We start from the raw sequence: 25294 nt of genomic DNA, 5'->3' as shown, positions 1-25294 counted from the left end.
CAGGGCTACAGAGGTTATGACAGCTGTGGACGGAGTGCTGGCCAGGCTGGTGGGTCCAGGAGGAGCTGTGCGGTGGGCACATGGCTCCAGCCATAGCCACCATGGCAGGACAGCTACAAGGCCAGTGTAGAGTGGGGCAGCCTGGAGTCCAGCTCCTCAGCTGTGTGACACAGACGCATGACTTAACCTGTCTGGGTCCCAATTTTTATAGTCAATCAAACAGAAATAACATGGTCGTATTAGCTACATCATGCTATTTTAGGGGAATTACAGCACTAACACATGTGTGGCTCTGAAAACAATTCTTTTTTAGGCTTATTAAGGTTGGGAGAGGCTCCAGCCAAGATTGATATATCCTGCAAACTATCCCTGGAAATTGATGGAAAAACAAGGTGCTTCCAGGATAAAGAGGAACTAGGGGAATATGCAACCACCAATTCAACTCTACAGAGAATACTGCAGGATATTCTAAAAAAGTAAAATACGAAGAATCCAGAAATAGCGGCAGAGAGGCCACAATGAATGGAGCAGAGAACAAAATGAAGAAGACAAACTGACAACTAATGACAGAAAAAGAGCTCAACAGAAATGAGGCAGAGAAGATTGGATGATAGGAACAGCTATTTTGGAGAAAATGACGTCTTAATAGGTAATACTGATTTAGTATCATCTTGTTTTGAAGTCTCATCAAGCTTTTGTTCTTCTGTCTCCAATGGTCTAAACAGGTTGTATCTTATTGGATTTTATTATGTATGATAGTATAAGCAAAAACTTTTAAAGACAAGGAGATTATACAGAAACCATTGTTCATTTTCTGTTAGTTGATTCTAAATACCCTGTAATGCTGTCATTCTCTTAAATGGTTTTACGTTGTTTTGATATATTTGATGCTACAGTATACGAAGTTATACTCAAAGATTTCAAGGAAAGAGACAATATGGTAACTACTTTTATGTCGGGATTATCTTGTGGTGAAACACTATTCTACTTAAATGGTTATGTTTTGATCTGCACTGTTTTGTTGTTATGCCCTCTTTTATCTCAATTTCCACTTCATTATTTACTTTTTTATTTTTATCCTTTTAATTAAGGGAAAAATAAATAAAAAATAGCAGGATATATTATAGTAACCCACTTTGACTTTCCATTATCTTGATTTAAAGCCCTGTATTACTCTCACCATCGTGTTTTTGACTGATGTCCCCCTATTCTGTTTTGCTTGATAGTACCAGGTTCGAAAGTTTAGGCAACAGCTGTGAACATAGTGAGATTCATTATGACACCCATTCTGGTTGACTATTATCTACTTTTGAAGACCTATAATGTCTCCAATGATTTGGTTTTGTCGGTTTTGTTCTTTACTGTTTTGTTCAATTTTATTATAACTGATGATATAGGCAATTCTATTAGAGATTAGCGGGAGGCATTATGGTAACCATTGTTGATCACCTTGTATTATGCTTTTACATTATCTATTATGTCCACCCTTTTGATTTGATTGATTCTGTTCTGTTATGTCACATTTGGTTCTACTCCCTTCCAAAAAAGTAATAAGAACTGTGGGAGCAACAAAACCCAAAATGTGTAATTGTCATTGTACAAAAGAGAGGAAAAGAAAGTGCTCTAAACGATATAACTGCATGTATATTTAAGTGTATAAGATAGATAATGATATCACAGAGTTTTGTTGGATCATTGAACAGAACTGTTTGCAGTCTCACTGTTGAAATGTCCACTTTACAAGCTTTAATTTTGTAACTTGAACAATTATTTCTAAGATGACAATATGTAATCCATTAACTAGTGATTTCCTACTGTTTATTTTTTTCTGTAAATCTGTATAACTTGTACCCTTTCTCTGCTTTTTTTTCCTCCTTAAATAAAATTTAAAAAAGGTTGGGAGAGGACTGCATCTTACTATGCAGTTCAGGCTGGCCTTCAACTCACTATGTGGCCCATGTTGACCTCAAACTCAAAGCACTCCTCCTGCCTCAGCCTCTCAAGTGCTGGGATTCAGGTGTGGACCACTTGTACCTGGCTTAGAATCACTCTTGTCGTGTAGCGAGCACTCTGTTAAAACAATGTATGTCAGAGCTGGGTGGGAATCCCAGATGCACAGGGCATCGGAGCACATGGCTGGAATCCCATAGTCAGGAGGCTGAGGCAAGAGAATCACTTCAAGTTCAAGGCCAGCCTGAACGAGTTAGCAATACCCTGTCTCAGAATACACACACACACACAGGACAGTTGCTAGAGAGCACCACACGTGAGGCCAACATGTGCAATGCATCGAGACCCCATCTCAAAGAATAAAGGAGGACAGCTCAGTGCTTGCCTGGGATGCACCACAAAACAACAAAATAACACAGACCATGTAATGCTCTGGACTCTCCCACCGCTAGGCACCCAGTCGTGGAGAAGCATAGTTCTATCAGGGAGAGGCAGATGGCCAGGGTGAGGGAGGAGTCAGCCAGAGATGGAAGGGTGCTGCACTATCTATCGCACCAGGCCACCCACAGCCGGGCCAGTGGACAGGAAGCTGAGGCTCATGCGTTAAGACAGCGAGGGGTGGTGTCCCCCCACCAGCACCGTGCAAAGGAGCAGCTCATGATGGAGATGACAAGCATCCTCAGCCTCGTTCTGTCCTCTGTCCCCATTCAGCTCAGAGATGTGAGCAAGTGAAGCCCACGCAGTCCTCCACACCCCTGCCAGCAGCAAGTTTCAGACACCTCCCTCTTGGCAGCTGGGCAACAGCTCCTCCCTGCCTCCCTGGTGCTTCCTGGCACCCGCTTCTGTTACATGCAAGGGCCCAACACAGTCTCCCAGCATGGGGCTTTAAAGTGTGAGGCTGAGGTTCACTCCAGAGTCCCAGGGCGCTCAGCTCCCACTGGCCCAGCTCGGGTACATTCTCTCCTCCCCCGGAGCCTGGCTGCCCTGTCACCGCCCTGGCATCCCCTGCCATTCCCAGGGCCGGGCCAGGCTCTCGGGCAGCTGGGAGAGCAGCGCTTCTCAGGGCCCTGGCAGAGTGGGAGGCTGGGACTGAGCTATTCTTAGCCTCGGAGCAGGTCTGGGCCCTGCAGTTGCTCTTCCAGGCGCCAGTTTTAGGAGCAGGGTAATTACTAACTATTGAAAGTGGGGTGGGGCACAGGTACATTAAAATTACAAACCAGCATGACAGACAATCCAGGCCGTGCAGACTGGAAGCCAGCATGTGCCAGGGGCCATGAATAACTACAGTTAGGTGTGGCCCTTGGCCTGGGGTGGCAGGAGGCAGGTCCCAGGGAGGGACACAGCAGGGCACAGTAGCGCTGAGCTGGGGGAGAAGCTCAGGACCTACTCGAGGAAGGGCGACCAGCTTCTGCCCCGTGTCCTGAGCAAGCGAGGCTGGGGAGACCGAGCCACGCACAGGGGTGCTGGGATTTTGTGTTGGCACCAGGAAAACTGGCCTCTGAACTGCATGCTGCACCACTCTTGCAAAGCAAAACCAACACCAAACAAGCAAAAAACACACAGCAGCGCGGCAGGCTACCCGGGCAGTCACAAGAACAGTTTCTACAGCAAGGGTAGCCAGCATCACGTGACCTTTCCCAGTGCTGGAATGAGTGCCACTTGGATTCCGGGCAAAGACCAAACAAAGAGATCTTCAGGCCCTGTGGCAGGGAGGAAAATAGTCCTTATCTCCCTCGCTCCTTGTCCAGCTGCATGAATATCAAATGAAGGCCCCACCGCGGTCAGGTCACGGGCCCACGCTTGTCTCCCAGCCCAGTGAAAAGCCAAGGCAGCCCGCCCCGGCTGTTCTGCACTGGTTTCAGGGGAGACAGATCCTCATGCCTGGGATCCAGCAGCAGCTGGCCAGGAACCTGAGTCCGTTGCCCGGAAGACCAAGTTCTGACCTCCTGGTTCCAAAGAAGCTGGTGTAGTGTCTGAGTTACACTCCCCATGTTGCATTGCCTGACGTACACTGGAAGAAATTAGAGAACTAAGAAAAAGCAAAGTTGTGCGTGCACGTGAGCACAGGGGTTGCGCGTGGGGCCTCGCACGTGGGAAGTCCACAGTGCACCACTGAGTCATACGCCTCTCGGTGGGGTATCTCAAAGCTGGGGCCGGAGCCAATGGACACACCGCCAGGTGTGCCCAGTCTCATCTAACCTGGGCTGGGATCCCACACACATGCAGATTACCTGCCCCGAGAACTCTGGAGCCTGCCTTTGCCTGGCTCGGCCTCCAGGCCATCTCCAGAGGGGCCTCTTTGGTGTTGGGGTTCCCATTCTTCCTCTTTGTCTCTCATCTTTCCTTTTGTGCTCCGCAGGAACATTTCTGGGGGGAACAAAGCTGCTCCCTCCGCAGCAGCTGAGCTGGAGGAAGAGACGAGACAGCTCGCATCAAACTGGGCCACAGCTCCCCTGAGTTTTGAGTGTGAGCCCCAAGGGCCAGCAGCTGGAGCAGAGCTGTTGGGATGCTCCAGGCGGCATCCAGAGTCCCCACTGCTGGCGACCTTTAGTCCTCATATCTGTAGCCCAGAACCCTGTGACCCAGGAGACAGTGGGGCACAGCCACCAGCACCCCTAGAAGTCCTGGGAGCCTTCCAGTGCAGCCACTGAACCTGCCATCAGCTCTGTCCCGGCCTCCCTGGCCCTGGGATGCAAACGGCAAGAACTGGAGCACTAAAGCACTGTAGGTTAGCATGGGAGCTGAGGTCGCTGGCTTGCGGCCCCCAGGGAATACACAACCCACTTCTGATCCAAAGAGGACCCTTGGAGTAGCCCGGTGGAAACAGCCCTGACCCACTGCGGAGTTGGACTTCGCCCAGTGTGGGGCTGTGTCAGTGCGGGCTCTGCGGTAGGGAGGCCTGAGAATCCCAGCTCGGGTCTCCTGTTCCCCAGTCCTCTTTGGGGAATTGGAGCTCTGGGACAGAACAGAGAACACCACATACTCACAGCTGACCCTGCCCAAGAAAGCAGAGTGTCTTCCCTCATACACGGGGTCTGGACAGACGAATGGTTTTAGCTCTTTGCTGTTGTTTTTCTCTGTGTGTGTGTATGTGTGTGCACACACACACGCGCACATGAGTGCGCGTGCTACAGAGACCAAGCCAGCAGGGCTCACCGCACTATTCTTGCGACAGATGTTTATAGAATGATTAAACCAGGCACAGAAGGACTTCACTACACTTTTTGCTCCAAATAACAAATCTGAGCTTCAGTTAAAGGATTCCAGAACACGGTCCGGCGCAGAGAACCCCATAATACCCTTCTCCCTCGTCCTTCCCTCTGGAGGATTTTTTATCTGCTCTGCCTCACCCCTCAGCCAAGTAGATTACAGTCCTGACCCTGGAAGCACAGCGTCTGGTCCCGTGAGCCACTGGGACAATCTGGAGCAGGAGAAATGTAAGAGTGGGTGGCAGAGACCACCCATTAGCCCGACACCATGCCTGCAACACAGGGATCTCAGCCTGAGCGTGCCAGCTGCGGGCCATCTGCAGCCCACGACATGGGACCGCAGGCCCAGGAAGACTGTCCAGTCCCATGTCCACAGCCCAGTCTGCACTGACCCTGCTCTACCCCACATGGACCCTGGGCCTCGGTCTCTCTCTCTGTAAATTGGAGGTGACAGTGGTCCCCTTGAGCTTCTGTGAAGGCGGAAATGGAGGCCCAGTGCTGGGTCGGGCCAGTGCCAGGCGCTCTGTGAATCTTGATGAATTCTGATTCCTAATTTCGACATCAGTGCCCAGCAGGGGGCCGCAGAGCCCAGAGTAGGCCCTGGGGTACCCGAGGGTCCTGCTCTACAGGCCTGCATCTCCTTCCTGCTACCTCAACATAGCCGTGGGCCGAGGCCTACAGATAGGCAGACACACGGACAGATGACCTGCACACCTGCGCTGTCCCCACGTGGCCGGTGCCTGGAGCACACCTCCCTCTGAGAATACTCCAGGAGGCCGCACTGAACTCGGCTCCCAGCCCTGGGGTCCCGCCAGGCCCTGTGCTTGCCACCACTCCCCTCGGCAGCTGGCCTGGGCCCGTCCTCCCTGAAAGGTCAATGAGCCCCTTCTTCCGCCAAGCCATGCATCAGCTCTACTGTGGTTGCTCCACGCCTGGCCGCCCCCTTGCCTGGCAGCCTGAGGGAGAGGGCTGCTGGGACCATTGCTAAGGCAACCACCTCACCTGCCACCCCAGGCCTCATCTCCTGGGCTGAGCACGGTGGGCCCAGGATCAACGTGTCCCTGCTTGGCCTGAGTCTCTCTGGGACCTGCTTTCCTCTAGCTGGTCCTGAGTTCAGGGCTCCTTTCAGTCTGAAAAGTGTCCCGAGGTGGGTGGTGGACTCTATGGCTGGTTCCTGTTAAAACACACATGGTACCAAGCACTGTAGCACCTGACCGTCATCCCAGCACTTGGGAGGCTGAAGCAAGAGGATCACTGTGAGATCAGAGCTAGCCTAGGCTACATAGTAACAAAAAAAGTCACCATTAAAATAGAATTTACCTAAATGATGTGAATATAATTTACAATTCATGTTTAATGATTTTTCTTTCACTCTAAAACATTCTGAAATTAGAATCTATACTTACAGGTAAACAATTTGGATTGGGGAAATCTTGGGGTTCCCGATCACACAGTCATTGTTCAGACAGGAAAGCTTAAAATTGTGCAGTAAGTACCATCTGTGAGTGGGAAACTTTTAATAGCTTATAACCAACTTTTTTGTGTGTATGTTTAAACCCAAGACTTCTCACATAAGAAGCAAGTACCCTGCCACCCAGCCACAGCCCAATTCTTTTCCAAGTCTTTAAGACAGGATCTTACTAGGTTGTCCAGGCTGGCCTCAAACTGGTGGTGGTCCTCCTGCCTCCGCCTCCCAAGAGCTGGGACCACAGGTGTGTGCCACCATATCTGGTACAACTGTTGTGTATATACAAGGTCAAGACAGAAATTAAAGGGAAAAATCCAGAAAAATGAATCTGTAGCTGATACATTTCATATACAAAAGTAAAACAAGAAAAAGTATGACCAAGTAACATTAATAAACAAACATACAAGACGCTAAGAAGGGGGTTCAGGAAGTAAACTGTTCTTCTCCAAATCAGTTCTACCTTTAACTTTTTTTTTAAATGAGGAAGCAACCTCATTAAGCTCGAATTTGCCAGGCAGGTGCTTGTGCCATTGAGCTATATCCCCGGCCCCTATGACTTCGGCTTCCTCATTGGGCCTGCATATCGAATTAGTTAGAGCCTTTAAAGTTCCCAGAGTATAAGATACAGAAAGTCCAAGCTGAGCAGAAGAGTAAACGCTTCATCCTTACGGATGAATCTGCTCAGAATTTCCAAAAGCCTCATCTCTGGGTGGTAATCAACCAAGACAAAGTTCTGGTGAAGACAATGTTTTTGATGTTTGGTTCTCTGGCTTTTCATTGTGTCATCTGAAACATCACAGACCTAAGAGCCATGCGACCACGTCATTCCTTGTGTGGGAAGACTTCTAAAGAATTCAAATTTGTTCTTGACTTAGATTCCTCCAGTTTTAAAAACCTCAGTCAGGCATCGTGGCACATGCCTGTAATCCCAGCACTCAGGAGGCTGAGGCAGAAGGACTGATGTGAGTTTGAGGCCAGCCTCAGCTACGTAGTGAGACCCTGTTTCAAAAAATAAAAATTTCCCAGTCTGGGGGAGGCGGGTCTTCCCTCTGGCACACAGCAGTGCCTCACCCATCCAAGAAAGACATGGAATCTAAGTCTACCAGTTTTCAGAGAAAACCCGACTCTAAAAGTTGAATTGCACTGGCCAACTACATGGCATCTGTGTGCTAATCTTTGCAGGTTACCTGAGGCTTGGATTCCGATTCCGAGGGAGGCACTGCTAACCCTTTGCAGCCCCAGGAAGGCTTCTTGGAGAACAGCACTATGTACAAAAGCTCCTGCTGAGTGAGGCCAAGACCATACGATACCAAGAGCTCCTCCTGGCATTGACCGTGTGCCGGGCCCCTGCACGTACTGCACAGTTGAATTGATACAGGGGAAAGAAATACACAGCCTACTAGACGATGAGATGATGGTGCGAGCTCTGGTATCTAAAACCGAAGACTGAGTTTTAGGAACAGCAGAGGTTGAGAGCAGAATGCATTTACTGAGAAGAAAATGTCCAAGAGAGAGACAGAGGGGTCCCGAGATGGCTGCTCAGGTCTCTGACTGTCGGGGTCGCTCCCGGCCGGCAGGAAAGACACACGACAAAGTCTGGCGGTGTGCAATCTTGCCTTTATTTGTCTCCGCGTGGGCCTCGCGAGGCCTCCTCTCTGTCACCAGCCCTTTTTCGCCGGTGGACTTTCTCTATCTCTCTCTGTGCTTCCTCTCGTGGCGGGAGAGGCACTCACTTTTATAGGGTAACAGTGGCCAATCAGTTCAAAGCGCGCGATGCGGGCTGACTGGCTAACATCAGTTGTTGCTAGGCAGACTATCTTACAGAGCGGGTTGTTTAAGTCGCCAGGGCAATCAGGGGGCAGGAAGCAGGCGCCAACTTGGCTCACTCGATGGGAGGGGTAATTTAGCTCAGGCTTTGCCTTTTCTACAGGCCTCACGTCCGCCAAGTAAGGCGACCGGTGTCGGCCGCGGCTCCCAACATCTCCCCCTATTTTACTTACTTTGAATGAATGTATGCATCGCAGCCCGCCCTGGATCAAGTGCAGAGGCTTATGCCCTGTGTTGAGGCCCACCGTAGGCCCTTGGCTTGGACCCTGGTCGGCCGCCCCCGGGTCCGCCAAGGCCTTGAGACCCTCGTCCTTTTTCCAGGGCCAGGAGTGAACTGGACGGAACCTGGATGCACATAGGCATGCACTCATGCCCCTCCGTGTGATCCCCTCGGAGAGGCATCTAAATCTGGGCAGATTCTAGTAATCCAGCGGCTTTCGTGCAGTATGGGGTAGGGCCTGGCTTAGGTCGAGTCGTGCTGGGGAGGCACGCTCTTACCCGTCATTGACTCACCTACCCTGCTGTGTGGTGTCAATAGGGAAGGAGTGCGGAAGACCCGCCACACCTAGACCCGGTCGTAGGCCAGTCGAGCGAGCCATGCGTAAGCCTGGGGGTCATTGTGCCCATCACGGGCTGCTGCCAGGGCCGCATGGGCAACCAGGCGTACTTGACGCCGGGCCGCCGCAAGGCGCCCATTAATAAATGATGTGACCCATCGGAGCAAGCATGGTCCTATAAGCAGGAGCAAGAACAAGGAGCATAGAGGGCCTAACAAGGGTAGCACATAGGGGAGCAAGCCGTTCCAGGCCCCCAAAAAGGGATTGTCCTGCAGTTCTTTTAGGGCTCATCTTGTTGTTGGGTCTGCGGTTGGCCTCTGGTGGAACAGGCCTGATCTTCAGTCGAGGGACTTGTCGCGTCAACCTCTCTGGGACCCACAGTGGTTCTCGTCCCGGTTCCTGCGGAAAAACACAAACCGCGCCTCGGTTCCAGCTAACCACCGGATCCGGGCCCATCCATTGTCATGCCATAGATAACCGCGCCTTTGGAGGCAGGCCTTGGCTTACTCCCCCTTTTTGTTTTTTATTTTTTATTTTTTATTTATTTTATTTTATTTTTTTTTTTTTTTTCATTTTTATTGGTACCGGGGATCGAACTCACGACCGCCTGCTAGCAAGGCAGGTGCTTATGCCGCTGAGCTAAATCCCCAGCCCCTTATTTTTTTTTTTTATCGGTACCAGGGATCGAACTCGCGATTGCCTGCTTACAAGGCAGGCGCTTATGTCGCTAAGCTAAATCCCCAGCCCCCGTTTCCTCGACCGGCGTTTTTCTCAGCCTGCTCGGCAGAGTAGCCGCCCATGAAAATACCGTCCGCCCGGCGGCGCGACGTCATAGGACGGTGGTCGCGACAGAGTGGAACGGGGCGTCACTTCCTGTGCCGGCTGAGAGAAGGGAGGGTTCCCCGTAGCGGCCTCTTGGCGGGGAGCCGCTTTTGGAAAAGAGCTCCAGGGCGGAGCGGATGGCTCTCTATCTCCTCCCCGCCAGAGAGCGCTCGGGGGTCCTTCCTCCTCTCTCTGCTTTTCCCGGGCGGCGCACGCACACAATTTGCGGCGCAACTCGGCATAGGGGTTTTTGGCCTCTCGGCTTCCTGCCCCACCTTCTGGTTCCTCCTCGCTATCTAAGTTGGAGGACTCTAGAGCTTGGGTGTCCTCTATCTTTTTCTGGATCTTTTCCCCCTGGACAGATCCCTCCCGAGAGCATTCCGACTTTGCCTGCTCAAAAGCCTTGCGTGCATCTATGATTTCCGCGTCTCTAACTGCCGACGGGAACCCCTTCCCCTCCCCTTCAAGGCACGCATGTATCATTTCCCACAGGGGGCGAATAGCCGGCGAAATATCGCCTTCCAATTCCGCCGAGGCGAGGTCCCCGCCTAACTTCTCCCATGACGGCAGGTTTAAATGCCCTGTGGGTAAAAACCAGGGAGCCACCCTATCTACCTCTGCTATGAATAGTTCCAGTGTTTTTTGACCTACCCTGAGGTCTCTAGCTTTTAAAAGCTTCCTAAGGGCCTTTACCAAGGGCCGCGCCTCCGCGCTCGGTAAATTACCCATCCTCAACCTCTAAGGGCTGTTACTCACCGCGTGTGACTTAAAGAACCCGTCACCTACGCGTGAGCCTGAGGGGAGTCTAAAAGCCCTGTAGGTGCGCGCCACCCAGAGCCCAGGTTTATCCCCCACTCACCTGTCCGGCAGCACCACGCTGGAGCGTTGCACACCACCGAGGGGAGTGATCAATTCCCCGTACGGGCCACCAGATGTCGGGGTCGCTCCCGGCCGGCAGGAAAGACACACGACAAAGTCTGGCGGTGTGCAACCTTGCCTTTATTTGTCTCCGCGTGGGCCTCGCGAGGCCTCCTCTCTGTCACCAGCCCTTTTTCGCCGGTGGACTTTCTCTATCTCTCTCTGTGCTTCCTCTCGTGGCGGGAGAGGCATTCACTTTTATAGGGTAACAGTAGCCAATCAGTTTAAAGCGCGCGATGCGGGCTGACTGGCTAACATCAGTTGTTGCTAGGCAGACTATCTTACAGAGCGTGTTGTTTAAGTCGCCAGGGCAATCAGGGGGCAGGAAGCAGGCGCCAACTTGGCTCACTCGATGGGAGGGGTAATTTAGCTCAGGCTTTGCTCCTTTCTACAGGCCTCACGTCCGCCAAGTAAAGCGACCGGTGTCGGCCGCGGCTCCCAACATCTGACTTCTCTACAGATTTTTATAGAGCAAAACCACAAGGTGAGGAAGGTCCAAGGTGGGCAAAAATGGGAATTCGTAAAGCTGGCGGGCATGAGGTGGGACAGAACTATGGCCAACCAGCAAGACTGCGAGCGTAATTGCTCAGCTAAGATTGATTAAATCAGGATTCAATAGGTAAATCAGTCACGGAGCAAGTGGGAGCAGGGCCTTGCCTGCAGGGGCTTGGATCAGTGGCTTCTTCTGGCTTCCTCAGGCGATCCAGGCATCCAGGTGATACCTATTTAGAATATCAGTCCCTGAGGTTTATACTTAGGATGTGGCTGCATTGTTTTGCCTTTTGTCCTGAGATCTGGCCTGCAGCACAGCTGTCTGTCTCCTCCAAGGTTGCTAGATATCTGCCCCTCTGCACTGGCTCCCTCCAAGGCCAGGCCATGTCTGCCTGCCTGTAATATTTTTATCTCCTTCAGCTGCCTGTACCAGAATGAATTTAAACCCAGAAAGCAGAAGAACCATGGCCCGGGTCTCAGTGCAGGAGGGTGTGAAGGGGACTGGAGCTCAGCTTGGAGAATGCAGGTCCGGTCTCAGTGCCTTGCTCAGTGCGGAGTGTGTGGCTTGTGCACTGCAAGTACTTCCTTAGCAGGGCATCTTGGCATACACCAGTCATCACAGCACTCAGGAGGCTGAGACAGGAGAACTGCCTCAGGTTCAAGGCCAGCCTGGGGTACACAGTGAGACCCTGTGTCAAAAACAATAAATGCTTCCTGTTAATTCTTTTGGAAAGATACCCAAAAAAGGGGAAATAGCTGGTGGAATGGATCCTCTAATCCTAAGTTTTTTGAGGAATCTCCACATTGATTTCCACAGTTGTTGCGCCAGCCTGAACTCTCACCAAAGTGGAGAAGGGTTCCTTTTTCCCCACAGCCCCTCCAGAATTTGTTACTAGTTGATTTCTTGACAAAAGGCATTCTTTCTGGGGTGAGATGGAACCTCAGCATTGCTTTAATTCACATTTCACAAAAGACCAACAATGCTGAACATTGTTTCATGTATTTACTTACCATTTGTACTTCATCTAAGAAGTGCATATTCATCTCAAATGTCCATTTTTTTAATTGGGTCACTAAATTTGACAGGTCTAATTTTTTTTGAGTTTTATATGTTCTCTCTTTATATGTTCTCCATAGTAATCCTGTCTGAGAAACAGCTGGCAAACATTTTTTCCCACATTGTGAGTTGCCTCTTCATTCTGTTGGTGGTTTCTCTTGCTGTGTAAAAGCTTTATCGTAAGATTCCAGTTGTTGATGCTTTGTGATAGTTCCTGTGCAATCACAGCTTTGTTCCAAGCCTTTGCCTACACCTATGTCTTGAAGAGTACCATCTATTCTATCTTCTCACAGATTGTTTGTTTTAATATTTACATCTCTGATTCATTTCAATTTTAGCTTAGTGCATGATGAAAGATATGGTTCTAATTTTAATCTTCAGCATGTGCAGAGCCAGTTTTTCCAGTTTATTAAAGAAGCTGTCTTTCTTCCAGTGTGTGTGTTGTACAGTTACAAATTCTCCATGCTCAATATGATAATGGTATACCTAAAATGCACCAATAAAATCTGATTGTAAAAATTTAAAAACAAGACCATGCGCAAAGGTGCAATGGTGACCTCTGTGAGCGAGCTGGAGGCGGCCAGGAAGAATCTGAACGAGGCCCTGGGGCACACTGTGAAGCAGGACTGCGCTAACTTAAAGCTGTGGCTCAAACAGAGGATCAGCAAGGGACAGTCTGACCCGGAGGCTCGTAGACTCTGGCAGGGGATACTCACGCTCACCGTGATTTCCTCCCAGCTATTCTCCTGGTCAGGTTTTGGTTTCCACACCAGAAGGTGCTGGATCTTTGCCCTGGACGGGGCCCTGAAGCCAAATGTGGAAAACCCAACGCCAAGAAGCAGCTTTCTTCTGTTCCTCAGAAGCTTCATCATAGAGTCCAGCCTCAGAATCAGTCCCCTCTCGGAGCTCAGCAGTTTGTGGCTAACATCCCACGACAATGAGGACCTGAAGCTGTGCTCCCACCCAATGATGCCCCCACCTGAGGTCGGCGGGAGGGGAGGGTGACAGTGACCACCTACGAGCATGGGCTGGACAACGTGACTGAGGAGGCCAGGTCAGCTGTGGTCTACGTGGTAGAGGGTCACCTTAGATACATGGGTCTCAGTTGTGTCAAGGAGGAAATGGGCATTTTAAATACACCTTTGGGAGCAATGTCACCCCACAGCCTTACCTGAATAATAGTGTGGTAGCTTACAACAGCTTAATAGAAAACCCTCTGGCCTTTTCTGCTCCCTTTGCCGGCCAGAATCCCTCTTCTCACCGGCCCTTGCTGCTGAGTGGCAGGCTGCACTCTCACTGGCCTGCTCCGAGGACGCACAGCCTGCATCTCTGCCTCCAGTGAGCATGTTTGGCCTTTCTGAAGCTTTGCAGGTACACAGGGAGGTCATTCCTACACATGCTGTGTATGCCCTTAACACTGAAAAAAATCATCATGAAACTCTGGCACCCAAATCATGAAGGGCTGCCGCGAGACAAACCCCACTGCCAGTGCTCGGCAGCCAGGAGGGCTTCTGCTCTGCTGACTTAGGAGTGGAGGGCATGGGGCACTCACCAGACTCAGATTATTGAAAGCTGAATGTTTCGGGGTTCACATTTCACGACTGAAATGTAGAGAACATACATAACCTTTCCTGGGGAAATGTGACCTGTAATACATTTTGTGTTGCTACTACGAAGCCATTCATGGAAATCTAACTGGTAATAACCCATGTTTCCGCGTGTTTCTTCCCAGTTATAAGGGCAGGCATTACCCAGTTCTGTGCCTGGAGTGGGGATGCTCAGACTTCTGTGCCTTGGTGTCCTGGGATCTGCATGTAAGACAGACGACATCCCAGACAAGAGCAGCCACCAGGGCTCAGCTCTCAGGATTAGCAGGCTGTCCTCCTGCCTGCCACATTGTAGTTTTTGCCTCTCCTAAAGAACTGTACTCTTGCCTTTTGGTGGAAATAAATTACAGTGTTAAAGATCCCTCCTTTAATAACCCATTTTATTTTTTAACAGGTACACAAAGTGCCCAGACAGCTTCTGTAAAGAAAATGATAGGGAGAGGATGCGCTGTTATACAAAAGTCAAATCCTTTCTTTGCATTTAAAAGCAAAAATCAAAACAAAACTCTTGAAATGCAATCAATCTTCTAAATGTGTTCCTGGTAGTGAAGTTTCTTTTAGCATTATCTGTCCCAAGACTCTGATTGACATGCTTACTTCTTCCTGTGTTGTAACCTATTTCTAATCAATGTGCCTCCTTTCTGTTCTGTATGCGCCATTTCAATACAGATTAAAATTCCATCTCCCCAGTGAAGACTTAAGTTTCAGCTCCTTGTAAATCCCCCTCCCCTCCCCATTCTTTTTAGGTTTAGTCTCCATTTCCCGTAAAAACTTTAAGTTTCAGTTTCTTTTAATCCCCCCACCCTCTTCAGCCTATCTGTAATACAATGTGCTGTCCTTAAGAAACATTTTAACTATAAGGAAGTTACAGGAGATACCAAGAAGCCCAGATGCTATCAAACTGGGTCAAAGTTCGCAACATTCGTGTGGTTTTTCATCTTTAAAACCCAACCCTTTTAGCTGTAAGGCACACAGTCTCCATATTGGCTCCTGGAGACTGTGTGGCCAGGCCTGGCCTAAAATAAAGCCTTTGCTCCCTAAATTTTAAATTTCTTGCTTTCTTGGATTTTATTCTGGGGTCCAAGCTATCACATTTGGGGGCTCGTCCGGGATGAAAGCAAGACCTCCAACTCAATTCTGAACACCTAAAAATAAGTACTCTGGAGGGATTAACTAGACCACGGTCATTTCGCACTTTGGGAGGGGATGCCCTCAATTTGAGGACTAGGAACCTCCCGAGGACAGGTCAATTGGTTTTTTGGACAGATTTCGTCCATTTGTGACGCTGCCCCAGGTGGGGAACCGCTCCATTGGGAAGGGACGCCCTCAATCTGGGGAGTGAGGACCTCCTAAGGACAGAGTCAGTTGGGTTTTTTGGGACAAATCTCATCCATTTGTGACTCTGCCCCATGAGGGGATCTGCTCCGTTGGTTAATTTGTTAATTCCTCTAGATCCCAAAATTTGACCAATTTTTGAGCAAAGGCCATTTTTGCTGCAGCTTGTCTTGTCTTGTATGTCTGTCTGTGTGTCCATTTGTTCTGTTCTCCTTTTGGTTACCCCAAATCTAACAGAACATTCTCTCCTAGGAACCCCTTCTATGAGCCCAAAACGGACAAAGGGATTTAGATATTTATGTTCAGTGTTTTTGTACTTTAGAATTGTCTGCCTGTTTGAATTTGTTACTTAGGGGCTCGTTGCCCATTTCTGTTGCAGGATCTATATGGCTTATTAGACTCAAGGTTCATAATAAAAAATTATTTCATTTAGCTCACCAAACTGTGCATGAAACAACCTTTGTTTGTGTCTTTTATGTTGTGGGGCCTTGTTTAACGTTTAGTCCTCAATTGATTACTTGCAACCTTGGCATGCCTTTTTAAAAAAGTATTTTTCTTTCTGGTTAAAATGTAAACATATGCACATATATATATGTATATTTATGGTTTTTAAGAATCATATCAACTTTACTAAGTAAAAACCAGGCCATACTGTAATTGAGCCAGTTAAAAGGTTACAGTTTTTGTTGTTGTTGTTGTTTTTATTTAAGCAAAGTTTTCTAAAGGGTTACAGTTTTTTAAAATACAGCATTTTAATGTGGTAAAAAGACATAAAATGATTAAATATGTTTTAGACTACTAAAAAGGTCACTTCAAGGATTTTGTTAATGGTTTTAATGTTGTCTAAAAAGCAAGAGAAAAAGGTAATTGACTAATAATTAAAAAAAGGGTGGTTTTGTCTTAAAGTAAAAATGTAAAAGAAAAAAATGCTTTCTGTGGCATGGCTATTGCTGGGGGCTCTTAAGCAGCTTTGTGTTGCAAATCAAGAGCAAAGAGCCCAACAGGATAATTTACAATACTGTGAGTTTGGAGGAGGAAAATTTCCAGAAATGTTATAGATTATAAAAACAGTTGAGATTTTGATTGTAAAAAACAATTCGTCTTATACTGAAAAAAAAAGGCTGATCTAAATTTAAAAGAAATAACTATTGTGCTAATGTGATTGGTGATTATAGAAATAAAATACAAGTTCTTGCATGTGCTGTAGACATCTAGGAGATTATGTGGCACAATTAATTTTGTTACCCATGAAAAAGCCCTTTTTGTTAAGTATATAATTTCAGTAAAACGATGGCCTGCCACGCGGCACCCTGGGACAAAAAGTGGTGTGCCATCCAGATGAAGCCTGCTCTCTGATCCAGAATGTCAGAACCATGTTTTCCTTTTGTCCCACCCCAATTAGACAATCAGAGGTAAGGAGGTTTCCCAAGTATCGCCAGTTGTTCTCTTTGCAATTCAGTCAGCAAAACATGTTAGACAAAAATTGCAAAAGTTTGAGAGATTTGAGAAAATGCCCCTCAGCTAGTTAATAGAGGTAGCACAAAAGGTCTTTGAGAACTGAGAGAATTTACAAGAAGCTACCAACAAGAAGATAACTAAGGTGTTAGAATTGCTCTATGAGAGATAATTAAAAAAAAAAGTACAGGAGTTTCTGGGAGCGGTTGGATACTGTAGGCTATGGATTCTAAATTTTACTGAAAGGCTTACCCCCTATATGACTCCCTTAAAGGAGAAACTCAAAATTCACTGAACTGGACTGATGAATGTGAACAGGCCTTCCAGAAGCTCAAGCGGGCCTGACAGAGGCCGCAGCCCTGGGACTCCCTGACGTTACCAACCCATTCACCTTGTTCATAGATAAACTCAGGGGTATTGCCAAAGGAGTCCTAACCCAGGACATTGGCCCTTGGAAGAGGCCTATAGCCTACCTCTCCAAAAGACTATCCGGTGACAGGAGGATGGTCCCCCTGCCTGAGAATGCTAGCTGCTGTGGCAATGTTACTTAAAGAGGCTAAAAAACTTATGGACAGATGATTTCTGTGGTGATCTCCCACAGTTTAGAGACTTTTATCAAAACCCCTCCTGAAAAATGGCTCTCGAACGCTAGAATTTTACACTATCAGGCCCTGCTCCTAGACCCAGAGTCAGTAGTTTTCAAGACTTCTTCAGCTTTAAACCTAGCCACCCTTATGCCCCTTATGCCTGATGATGACCTGGAGGAACAAAGGACACCTCTCCATGAGTGTGCTGACATCCTCGAACTGCAGCAGAATCTATGGGCTGATCTTACTGACCAGCCTTTGGGAAATGCCAACAACTATTTCAGTGATGGAAGCAGCTTCATCCAGAACAGCAAATGAGTGGCCGGGGCAGCAGTTACCACAGAAAAGGAGGTACTCTGGGTTAAGCCGTTAGAGCCTGGCACCCCTGTCCAAAAGGTGGAACTCATTGCTTTGACTGAGGCGCTAAAACTAGCCATGGGAAAGAGGGTAAACATCTATACTGACAGTAGATATGCTTTTGCTACTGTACATGTACATGGAGCCATCTACCAGGAGTGAGGTCTCTTAACCTCAGCTGGGACTAAGATAAAAAAATGCTCCACAGACCTAGACTTGCTGGCAGCAGTCTGGCTGCCTCAGCAGGTTGCTGTTATTCACTCTAGGAAACAATTTGGCAAATCAGGCCACTCGAAAAATAGCCACTACATCAGAGGGGCCAACCGAGGAGGTAACTGCTCTGATGTTGGTTCCTCCCAGTTTATCAGAAGCGGTCTATGTAGAGAAGGACCTGCAATTAGCATCTCAACTTGGAGCAAAGTCCCCCACCCCAGGGGGCTGGTACCAGTTACCTGATAAACAAGTACTGTTACCGGAAGCACTAGGTGGGAGCTGTTACACCAGGCTCACCAAACTACCCATTTAGGAGGAACTAAACTTGCTGAATTGTTCAGAACTCATTTTTTTATTCCAAAACTCTCCAAACTGACCACCTCTTTGAGTTCCAGATGCCCAAGGTGCTTGTTAGTCAACTCAGCCAAGAGCTCTACGCTGGAGACCACCCGACATCGAGGAATTGTCGCAGGAGAACATTGGGAAGTAGACTTCATGGACATGGTAAAGCCTGGTTTACAGGGGCACCGCTATCTCTTGGTATTGGTAGACACCTTCACTGGCTGGGTAGAGGCTTTCCTTATTAAGTCCGAGTCAGCCTTAGTGGTAGTTAAAAAGCTATTGCACGAGATCATACCTCAATTTGGCCTCCCAGCTTTCATAGCCCAAGTCACCCAAAAGTTAGCCCAGGCATTAAAGATTAATTAGAAACTCCACTGTGCCTATTGGCCACAAAGCTCAGGGCAAGTAGAACATATGGACTGAACTCTCAAGGACACTTTAGCTAAGCTGTCTTTAGAAACTGGTGATAATTGGGTGAGCCTTCTTCCTTTTGCACTGTTAAGAACTAGATGTACCCCATATGTTTCTGGAATTTCCCCCTTTGAGGCTATTTTTGGAAGGCCCCCTCCACTGGTCTCCAGACTGTCAGAGGACAAATTAGTTGAAATAACCAAGATCTCATTAAGTCCCTGAAGACACTCCAGCCTGTGTTGACCTCGATCCACCAAAAACACCAGGACCCGCTTTCAGAGACGCCACTTAAAGCACCCATCGAGCCAGGAACTTCTGTCCTGGTATGACATCACCATCGAGACTCCCTCCAACCCTGTTGGGAAGGACCCTTCACCATGGTTCTCAGTACCCCCACTGCCATCAAGGTAGCAGGAAAAACTGTGTGGATTCATCATACTCATGTAAAGCCACTGGAAACAGCAGACAACGAGGGACATACTCAGTGGACTATACAACAGACTGGTAACCCCTTGAAGTTAAAACTGTCTGAACATAGATTATACCAGTCATGAACTGCTTTAGCTTGTTTGCTTTTGCTCCTTCTATCCCACTGCTGGGGATTTTAATAACATTGATGCTGACCTTGCACGGCAGCTTTGGTTCCCCTGTAAGCAAAGAACAATTGTTGAGATCTTTGTATGGGAATCCCTGTGATTGTGGAGGGGGCTATACTAAAGGTAAAGACACCGGCTGGGGGGAATTATACATACAATAGAAAAAAAAAGGATCATGGTCCTTCCCGCATGAATGATAAATTATATAATATAGTCTATGGGCAGATTGTGGGGACAAGTTAGCATTCCTTGTTACTATACCCTAGTTAAGATTGCTGGTTATGCATGGCACAGGGCTCCCCCATGCCCCTTCCAATCCCCACCAATATTTCTCTGAACATTCTGGAGGAACAAGATTACTTAAATTGTAGTGCTGGTCCCCCCTTCAGAGTACAACCAGTAGGCTTTAAGAACTCTGTCTCCAAGGAGGTTTTCATAACAATACCTCCGACATTGATGTGGGGTTTGTTGCGTTTATTAATTGTAGTTCCATAGTTAACCAGGCTACCTCCCTTTATCCCGCTGAAGGACAAGTATTTATGTGTGGAGGAAATATGGCCTATACTTTCCTCCCAACTAACTGGCCAAGGATTTGGCCTCAGTCACAACATCAGAGGGGACTGTTGTAACCTAGTTCTAACCAATGCGCCTCCTTTCTGTTCTGTATGCGCCGTTTCAATAGAGATTAAAATTCCATCTCCAGTAAAGACTTAAGTTTCAGCTCCTTGTAAATACCCCTCCCCTCCCCATTCTTTTTAGGTTAAATCTCCATTTCCTGTAAAAGCTTTAAGTTTTAGGGGCTGGGGATTTAGCTCAGCAGCATAAGCACCTGCCTTGCAAGCAGGTGGTCAGGAGTTCGATCCCCGATACCAAAAAAAAAAAAAAAAAGCTTTAAGTTTCAGTTTCTTGTAACCCCACCCCCACCCCCACCCCCTTCAGCCTATCTGTAATACAATGTGCTGTCCTTAAGAAACCTTCAACTACAAGGAAGTTACAGGAGATACCAAGAAGCCCAGATGCTATCAAACTGGGTCAAAGTTCACAATATTCCTGTGATTTTTTTCTGCTTTAAAACCCAACCCTTTTAGCTGTAAGGCGCACAGTCTCCATATTGGCTCTCGGAGACTGCATCACCAGGCCTGGCCTAAAATAAAGCCTTTGCTCCCTAAATTTTAAATTTCTTGCTTCCTTGGATTTTATTCCAGAGTCTGAGCTATCACACCTGGTGATACGGTGTGATAGATGCTGGTGCTACGGTGCCCTGTTAACTCTCTGGGTGGTGTGAAGAGCCCCTGACTCCAGGTGCTTGGAGGGGAAGCAGGTGACGTCCTGGGGTTTGGGGTAACTCTGCTCTTCCAGGGTGAAATGAGAAAGAAGCCACGTGATGTGACGCAGGTGGTGCTGAAGGGACACTGAGTCCCCCAGGCTGTGGGGACCTCGCCTAGCACTGACAGGCACCAGGCACTCCCCGGGTGAGAGGCGAGATCTCAAAGCTGAGCCTGGAAACACAACGTCCCAGGTGTTACTGGAGCTCTTCATGGAGCCCGGAACAGTTCTGCACAGACTTTGAAACACATCTTTTTATTTTGTTTTGTTTTGTTTTGGTTTGGTTTTATGACACAGGGTCTCATTATGTAGCCCAGACTGGCCTTGAACTCAGAGTGATCCTCCTGCCTCTGCCTCCCAGTGCTAGGATTACAGGCTTGTGCCACCAATCCCATCGCAAAACAGATCTCTTGAGGACAACCACGGGTCTCCAGCCTGGTGCTCTGAACCCATTCATAAAAATAGAAGTCACTGCTGCCTCCCCTCCCATAACCATAAAGCCCTTCAGCAGGTTTTCTGGAAAGGAATATTAGTGCTTACCCAGCTGCCTATTTATTCATGTGCAAATGTCTGTCATTCTCTTGTCTCTGTCTTTGATATTCTCCCAGGTAAAGCCATGGCCCTGAGGGTACACAGAAGTCTGTATCAGAGTTCCATTCTCAATAATAATGGGTTGTGAATTTAGGGGAAATTCCTTCGTGGATAAAATGTGTTGGAAACCAGGCATGGTTGGGCACCCCTGTAATCCCAGCACTAGGGAAGCTGAGACAGGAGGCTCACTATGAGCTCAAGGCCAACCTGGACAATGTATTGAGATCCTTTCTCAAAATAAACCAGGAGAGAGGGTTCACTGAAGCCAGCTCTGGAAGATATCCCAGGACACGGATCTTCTGTCCGCAGGAGTAGGGCTGGCATGGTTGGCCCACCTATGTCCCCAAAAGGCTGAGGCAGGACAATCACTGCAAATTCAAGGCCCAGCCTGGGCTACATGATGAGTTCAAGGTCAGCCTGTACTACACAGTGAGAAAGAAAGAGTGAGCAGAGGGGAGGGGCACAGAGGACAATCCAACCTCCACACTGCTGGGTCACACCCTGGCTCCTCTCTACTTCTTGTGGGAAGCAAGCCAGCCTCCAGCCTCCTAGGCTGCCTCTGCATCATGGGTCGCTGCTTTTGGGAAGGGAGTGGTGGTGGTGATGAGCTCCAGAGAGGGAAGCTTGGAGATGGTGCTTACCTCTGAAAGGAAAAAGCCCCACTTTTCAAGTTCCACTTGATGGTGCTGGTCCAGCGCACTGACAAGTTGGGTGACAGAGGAAAAAGCAGATAGCATTGGGCTCACAGTGGGACTCACTGCTGGAGCTTGACAGATGGGGACCCAAAGCAACCCAGCAGACTGGAGACTAGAAGGCTGCTCCTCAGCAGGGCTGGGTCCGGGAGCCTTCTCGGCCAGCAGGGGAGTCAGACTTGATTTATTAGAAATGGGGTGCAAGCCAGGCATGGCAGCACACACCTGTAATCCCAACACTTGGGAGACTGAGGCAGGAGGATCCTTGCAAGTTAGAGACCAGCCTAGGCTATGAAGTGAGCTCAAGGCCAGCCTGAACTACCAACCACTGGGCAAGCAGATGAAAAGATCATTTCGGGAACATCAGTGGAAGAATTATGAATAGGGCAGGAAAAATTGGACTTGTTCAGATTTTACAACTAGTCAGATAAATGATGCAGATCTGGATGAGGAAAGAGAAGAAAAAGATGATTTCAAAATAAAAATAAATAGCTGGATATAGCAATGCATACTTGTAATCTCAGCTACTTGGGAGGCTGAGGCAGGAGGATCACAAGTTGGAGGTCAGCCTGGGCAACTAAGCAAGATGCTGTCTCAAAAGTAAACAGTAAGAGTTTCAGAGGCAGCTCAGTGGTGGCCAAGGGTTTAATCCCCAGTACCACAAAAACAGACAGAACTTGCGTTAGATAGGGGAGGGGAAAGAAAAGAGAGTTTAAAAATTTTAAGGTTGTGATCCTGGTTGACTAGAAAATTATTTCAAGAACAGGCACAGGGTCCATTTCAGGGGAAGAGAGGATGATGACGAGGGCGGCATGGGGCCTGAGCCATGAGACTCTCACAGCCACACAAGGGTCACTGTGTAGAACAGCGATTGCAGGTCAGAGATGAAGCTGTAAGTCTGACGGCACAGACACTGACACTGTCAAGGGCTGTGGATGTAGCTCAGGGCAAAGGCCCTGGTTCAGCACTCAGGACTGCAAATACAAGGAATCTTGAAAAAGTTAGTACTGTACTTAAGGGTTAAGTCACCAAGCTACGCAAAACCAGAACTCTCTTTTTCCTTATTCTTCTCGGGCTGATAGGGTCGACCCGGGCCTTGTCCCTGCGAGGCAAGAGTCCTCCCTCTGAGTCACATCCCCAGCACTGCCCAGACCAGCAGCTGCCCTACAGGGGGGGTGGTCAGTCCTCTGGAGTTACATACAAGGCTATTTTTGTGAAAAATAAGTCATTTATGTCCCTCCCATTGATTTTTAAAAACCTAGTATTTTATAGTGTTGCATGAATTTTTCTTTTGGTTACAATCAGATAAAAAGCAAATTTAGGCTGAAATAAATGTTCCAATGAGCACTTGCAAAACTTCAAATTAAAAGACAAAAATTGTTTGGTGGGTTTTTGTTTTTTTTTTTTTTTTTTGGTATCAGGAATCAAACTCATGACTTCGTGCCTGCCAGGCAGACACTTACGCCACTGAGCTAAGTCCCCAATCCCTAAAAGACAAATATTAAAAGTCTTATCAAGCTGGGTGTGGTGGCACAGAACACTGTCAAACCAACTCTCAGGAGACTGAGGCAGAAGGATCGCTACAGATTCGAAGTCAGCCTGGGTACAGGGTTCAAGGCCAGCCTGAACCACATATTGAAACCATGTCTTATTAAAAAAAAAAGTCTCAATAAAATGTAGTTTCTAATTACCATTATGAACAATCATTTCGGAAGCAGAACTAGCTCCTGGGACAACACACAGGCTAGGTTATTTATTAAACAGTACAGAGAAAGCCACAATTTGAACTAGACAAGATTATGCTTTATATGTCTGATTTCCTAAAGGGACAGCCAAAAAGCTTAGGCAACTTGCCAGGCGGTTGTTTTGAGATAAATACAAACCTATCTTGCTATTTACTGTATTACTCAACAAACAACATACTTGTTAACAGCTAATGCCCACCGGTACAGTGAACATGAAACAGATGTCCAAGGGTCCCCTGGGGTCCGAGGAGTCCAGAAGGGCAGGAGAGCACAGAGCCAGGGTGGCCTCTCTCCTCCACCTCGTTCCAGTCAGGCCGGTGACGTGTACTTCACCGACAACTCGGATTAGCGCCCTGGCTTTGGGGCCGGTTTCTAAATCAGTGCCCTCAAATTAGCAGTGAGTAATCTTGTTGTTTTGCAAAGCAATGAAAGACGTCATGGAGCTGCTCACCAGTGACTGAGGGCAGTTACACGCTGGCCCACATCTGATGACACACATGGCACTGAAACGCAAGGACAGCCCCGCCCCTGCCCCCATCGACACTGGGCACTCTGCTGGCCCCGTGGGGCCATTCTGGAGTTAAGTTACCCTGTGGACAAAGAGACAGCTGGCAGAATGCCTACGGCCCTCTGACTCGGGACTACGTACTGTGGAAAGGTTAAACACGCCAATACAATTAAAGCAGAGGCTTTCTTAGAAATTACAACCCAGGATTTTTACCACACACACTTCAGAAGTAAACAGTATCTGTTACGCTGCTTATATCTGTCCAGGAGATTGAACCCAGAGCCTTCCCACTGAGCTAAACCCACAGTGCGTCCATTCTTTCCTTTCCCTGAGACAGGGTTTTACTACGTAGCCCAGGCTGGCTTCAAACTTGAGGTGACCGTCCTGCCTCCGTCTCCTGAACTGAACACTGGGATTCCAGGTGTGCTCCACTGTGTTCTGGTTACTTTTTTATTTCTGTTGAGAAGGACCTTACTAAGCCTGGGTTTCTTAGGCTGGGTTTGACTTTCTAATAATTCCTGCCTCTGTCTTCCAGAATTCTGGGATGACAGGTGTACGCCGCCACGCCTAATGGCATCAGATCCTCAAGGTGAGTCAGCTTTTTAGAAAGTTATCAGTGGCCAGAAACATGTGACAGATATCTGCATGTCTTGTTTCCCTTTGTTTTTGGTGGTGCTGAGACTGAACCCAGAGCCTTGTGCATGCTAGGCAAGTGCTGTACCCTAACACTGAGTGACACCCCCAGCCCTTGCTGTTTCAAATTGTGAATGTTTTAAGCATTAAAACTTTTAGTTTTCTGCACCACAGAAACAGTAGCCTTTGGAAGGAAGGCTCCCAAACTCACCCGCAAAGCGCTCCTGATCAGACCATTTCTAGAGATGTCCCTGCATGTCACTAGGAATTCACCGTAGCACTAAAAATTCTTGAGCTGGCACCCGTCTCGCAGTGGTAGTCTGTGCAGCCCTAACACAGCAATGCAGCTGCGATGACTGACCAGCAGGCAGAGCCTGGCTCACACCCCTGGCGGTGGGGTCCCCCCAGGATAATCTTGCCGTGCCCCTGGCGGAAGGGCAAAGGCAGGGCAGAAAGAGGTGGAGGAGACCAGAGAGAGGGGCTGAGTCCTTTCGCAGCCCCCAACACCCCCCGCCCTCCTCTTGCCATGGCCTGGCCACCTCTCACCCGGCTTCTCCTCCTAAAGCTAAGGCACTGGGGGTCCAGCTCACACTAAG

At 48.3% G+C, this 25294-nt stretch overlaps 1 protein-coding gene and 1 pseudogene across 4 annotated transcripts in view; one reads left to right on the top strand and one right to left on the bottom strand.

Annotated features, from left to right (window-relative positions):
• Window positions 1-1010: 1010 nt before the first annotated feature.
• The window catches only part of LOC134477947 (uncharacterized), a 27478-nt gene continuing 3194 nt past the window's right edge, over window positions 1011-25294 (bottom strand). The window contains exons 2-3 of one of the 4 annotated variants that reach the window (XM_063257704.1): window positions 4182-4355; window positions 1011-3961 (exon numbers count right to left, since the gene is read on the bottom strand). In XM_063257704.1, the coding sequence (XP_063113774.1) occupies window positions 2663-3574 (912 nt within the window). In that variant the 5' untranslated portion in view covers window positions 3575-3961; window positions 4182-4355 and the 3' untranslated portion in view covers window positions 1011-2662. Of the gene's footprint in view, window positions 3962-4181; window positions 4356-8224; window positions 11933-25294 lie in introns of those variants that run through there. The other 3 variants (XR_010050281.1, XR_010050280.1, XR_010050282.1) reach the window with 3 other exon arrangements.
• LOC100720308 (transcriptional adapter 1-like) lies at window positions 12555-13916 on the top strand (annotated as a pseudogene).

The sequence above is a fragment of the Cavia porcellus genome, unplaced genomic scaffold, assembly GCF_034190915.1.
Source record: "Cavia porcellus strain 051 isolate PalLab524CR breed Dunkin Hartley unplaced genomic scaffold, mCavPor4.1 scaffold_10, whole genome shotgun sequence".
Classification (NCBI taxonomy): Eukaryota; Metazoa; Chordata; class Mammalia; order Rodentia; family Caviidae; genus Cavia; species Cavia porcellus.
Note: the sequence above shows the minus strand (reverse complement) of the source record. Positions and strands in the feature narration are given on the sequence as shown.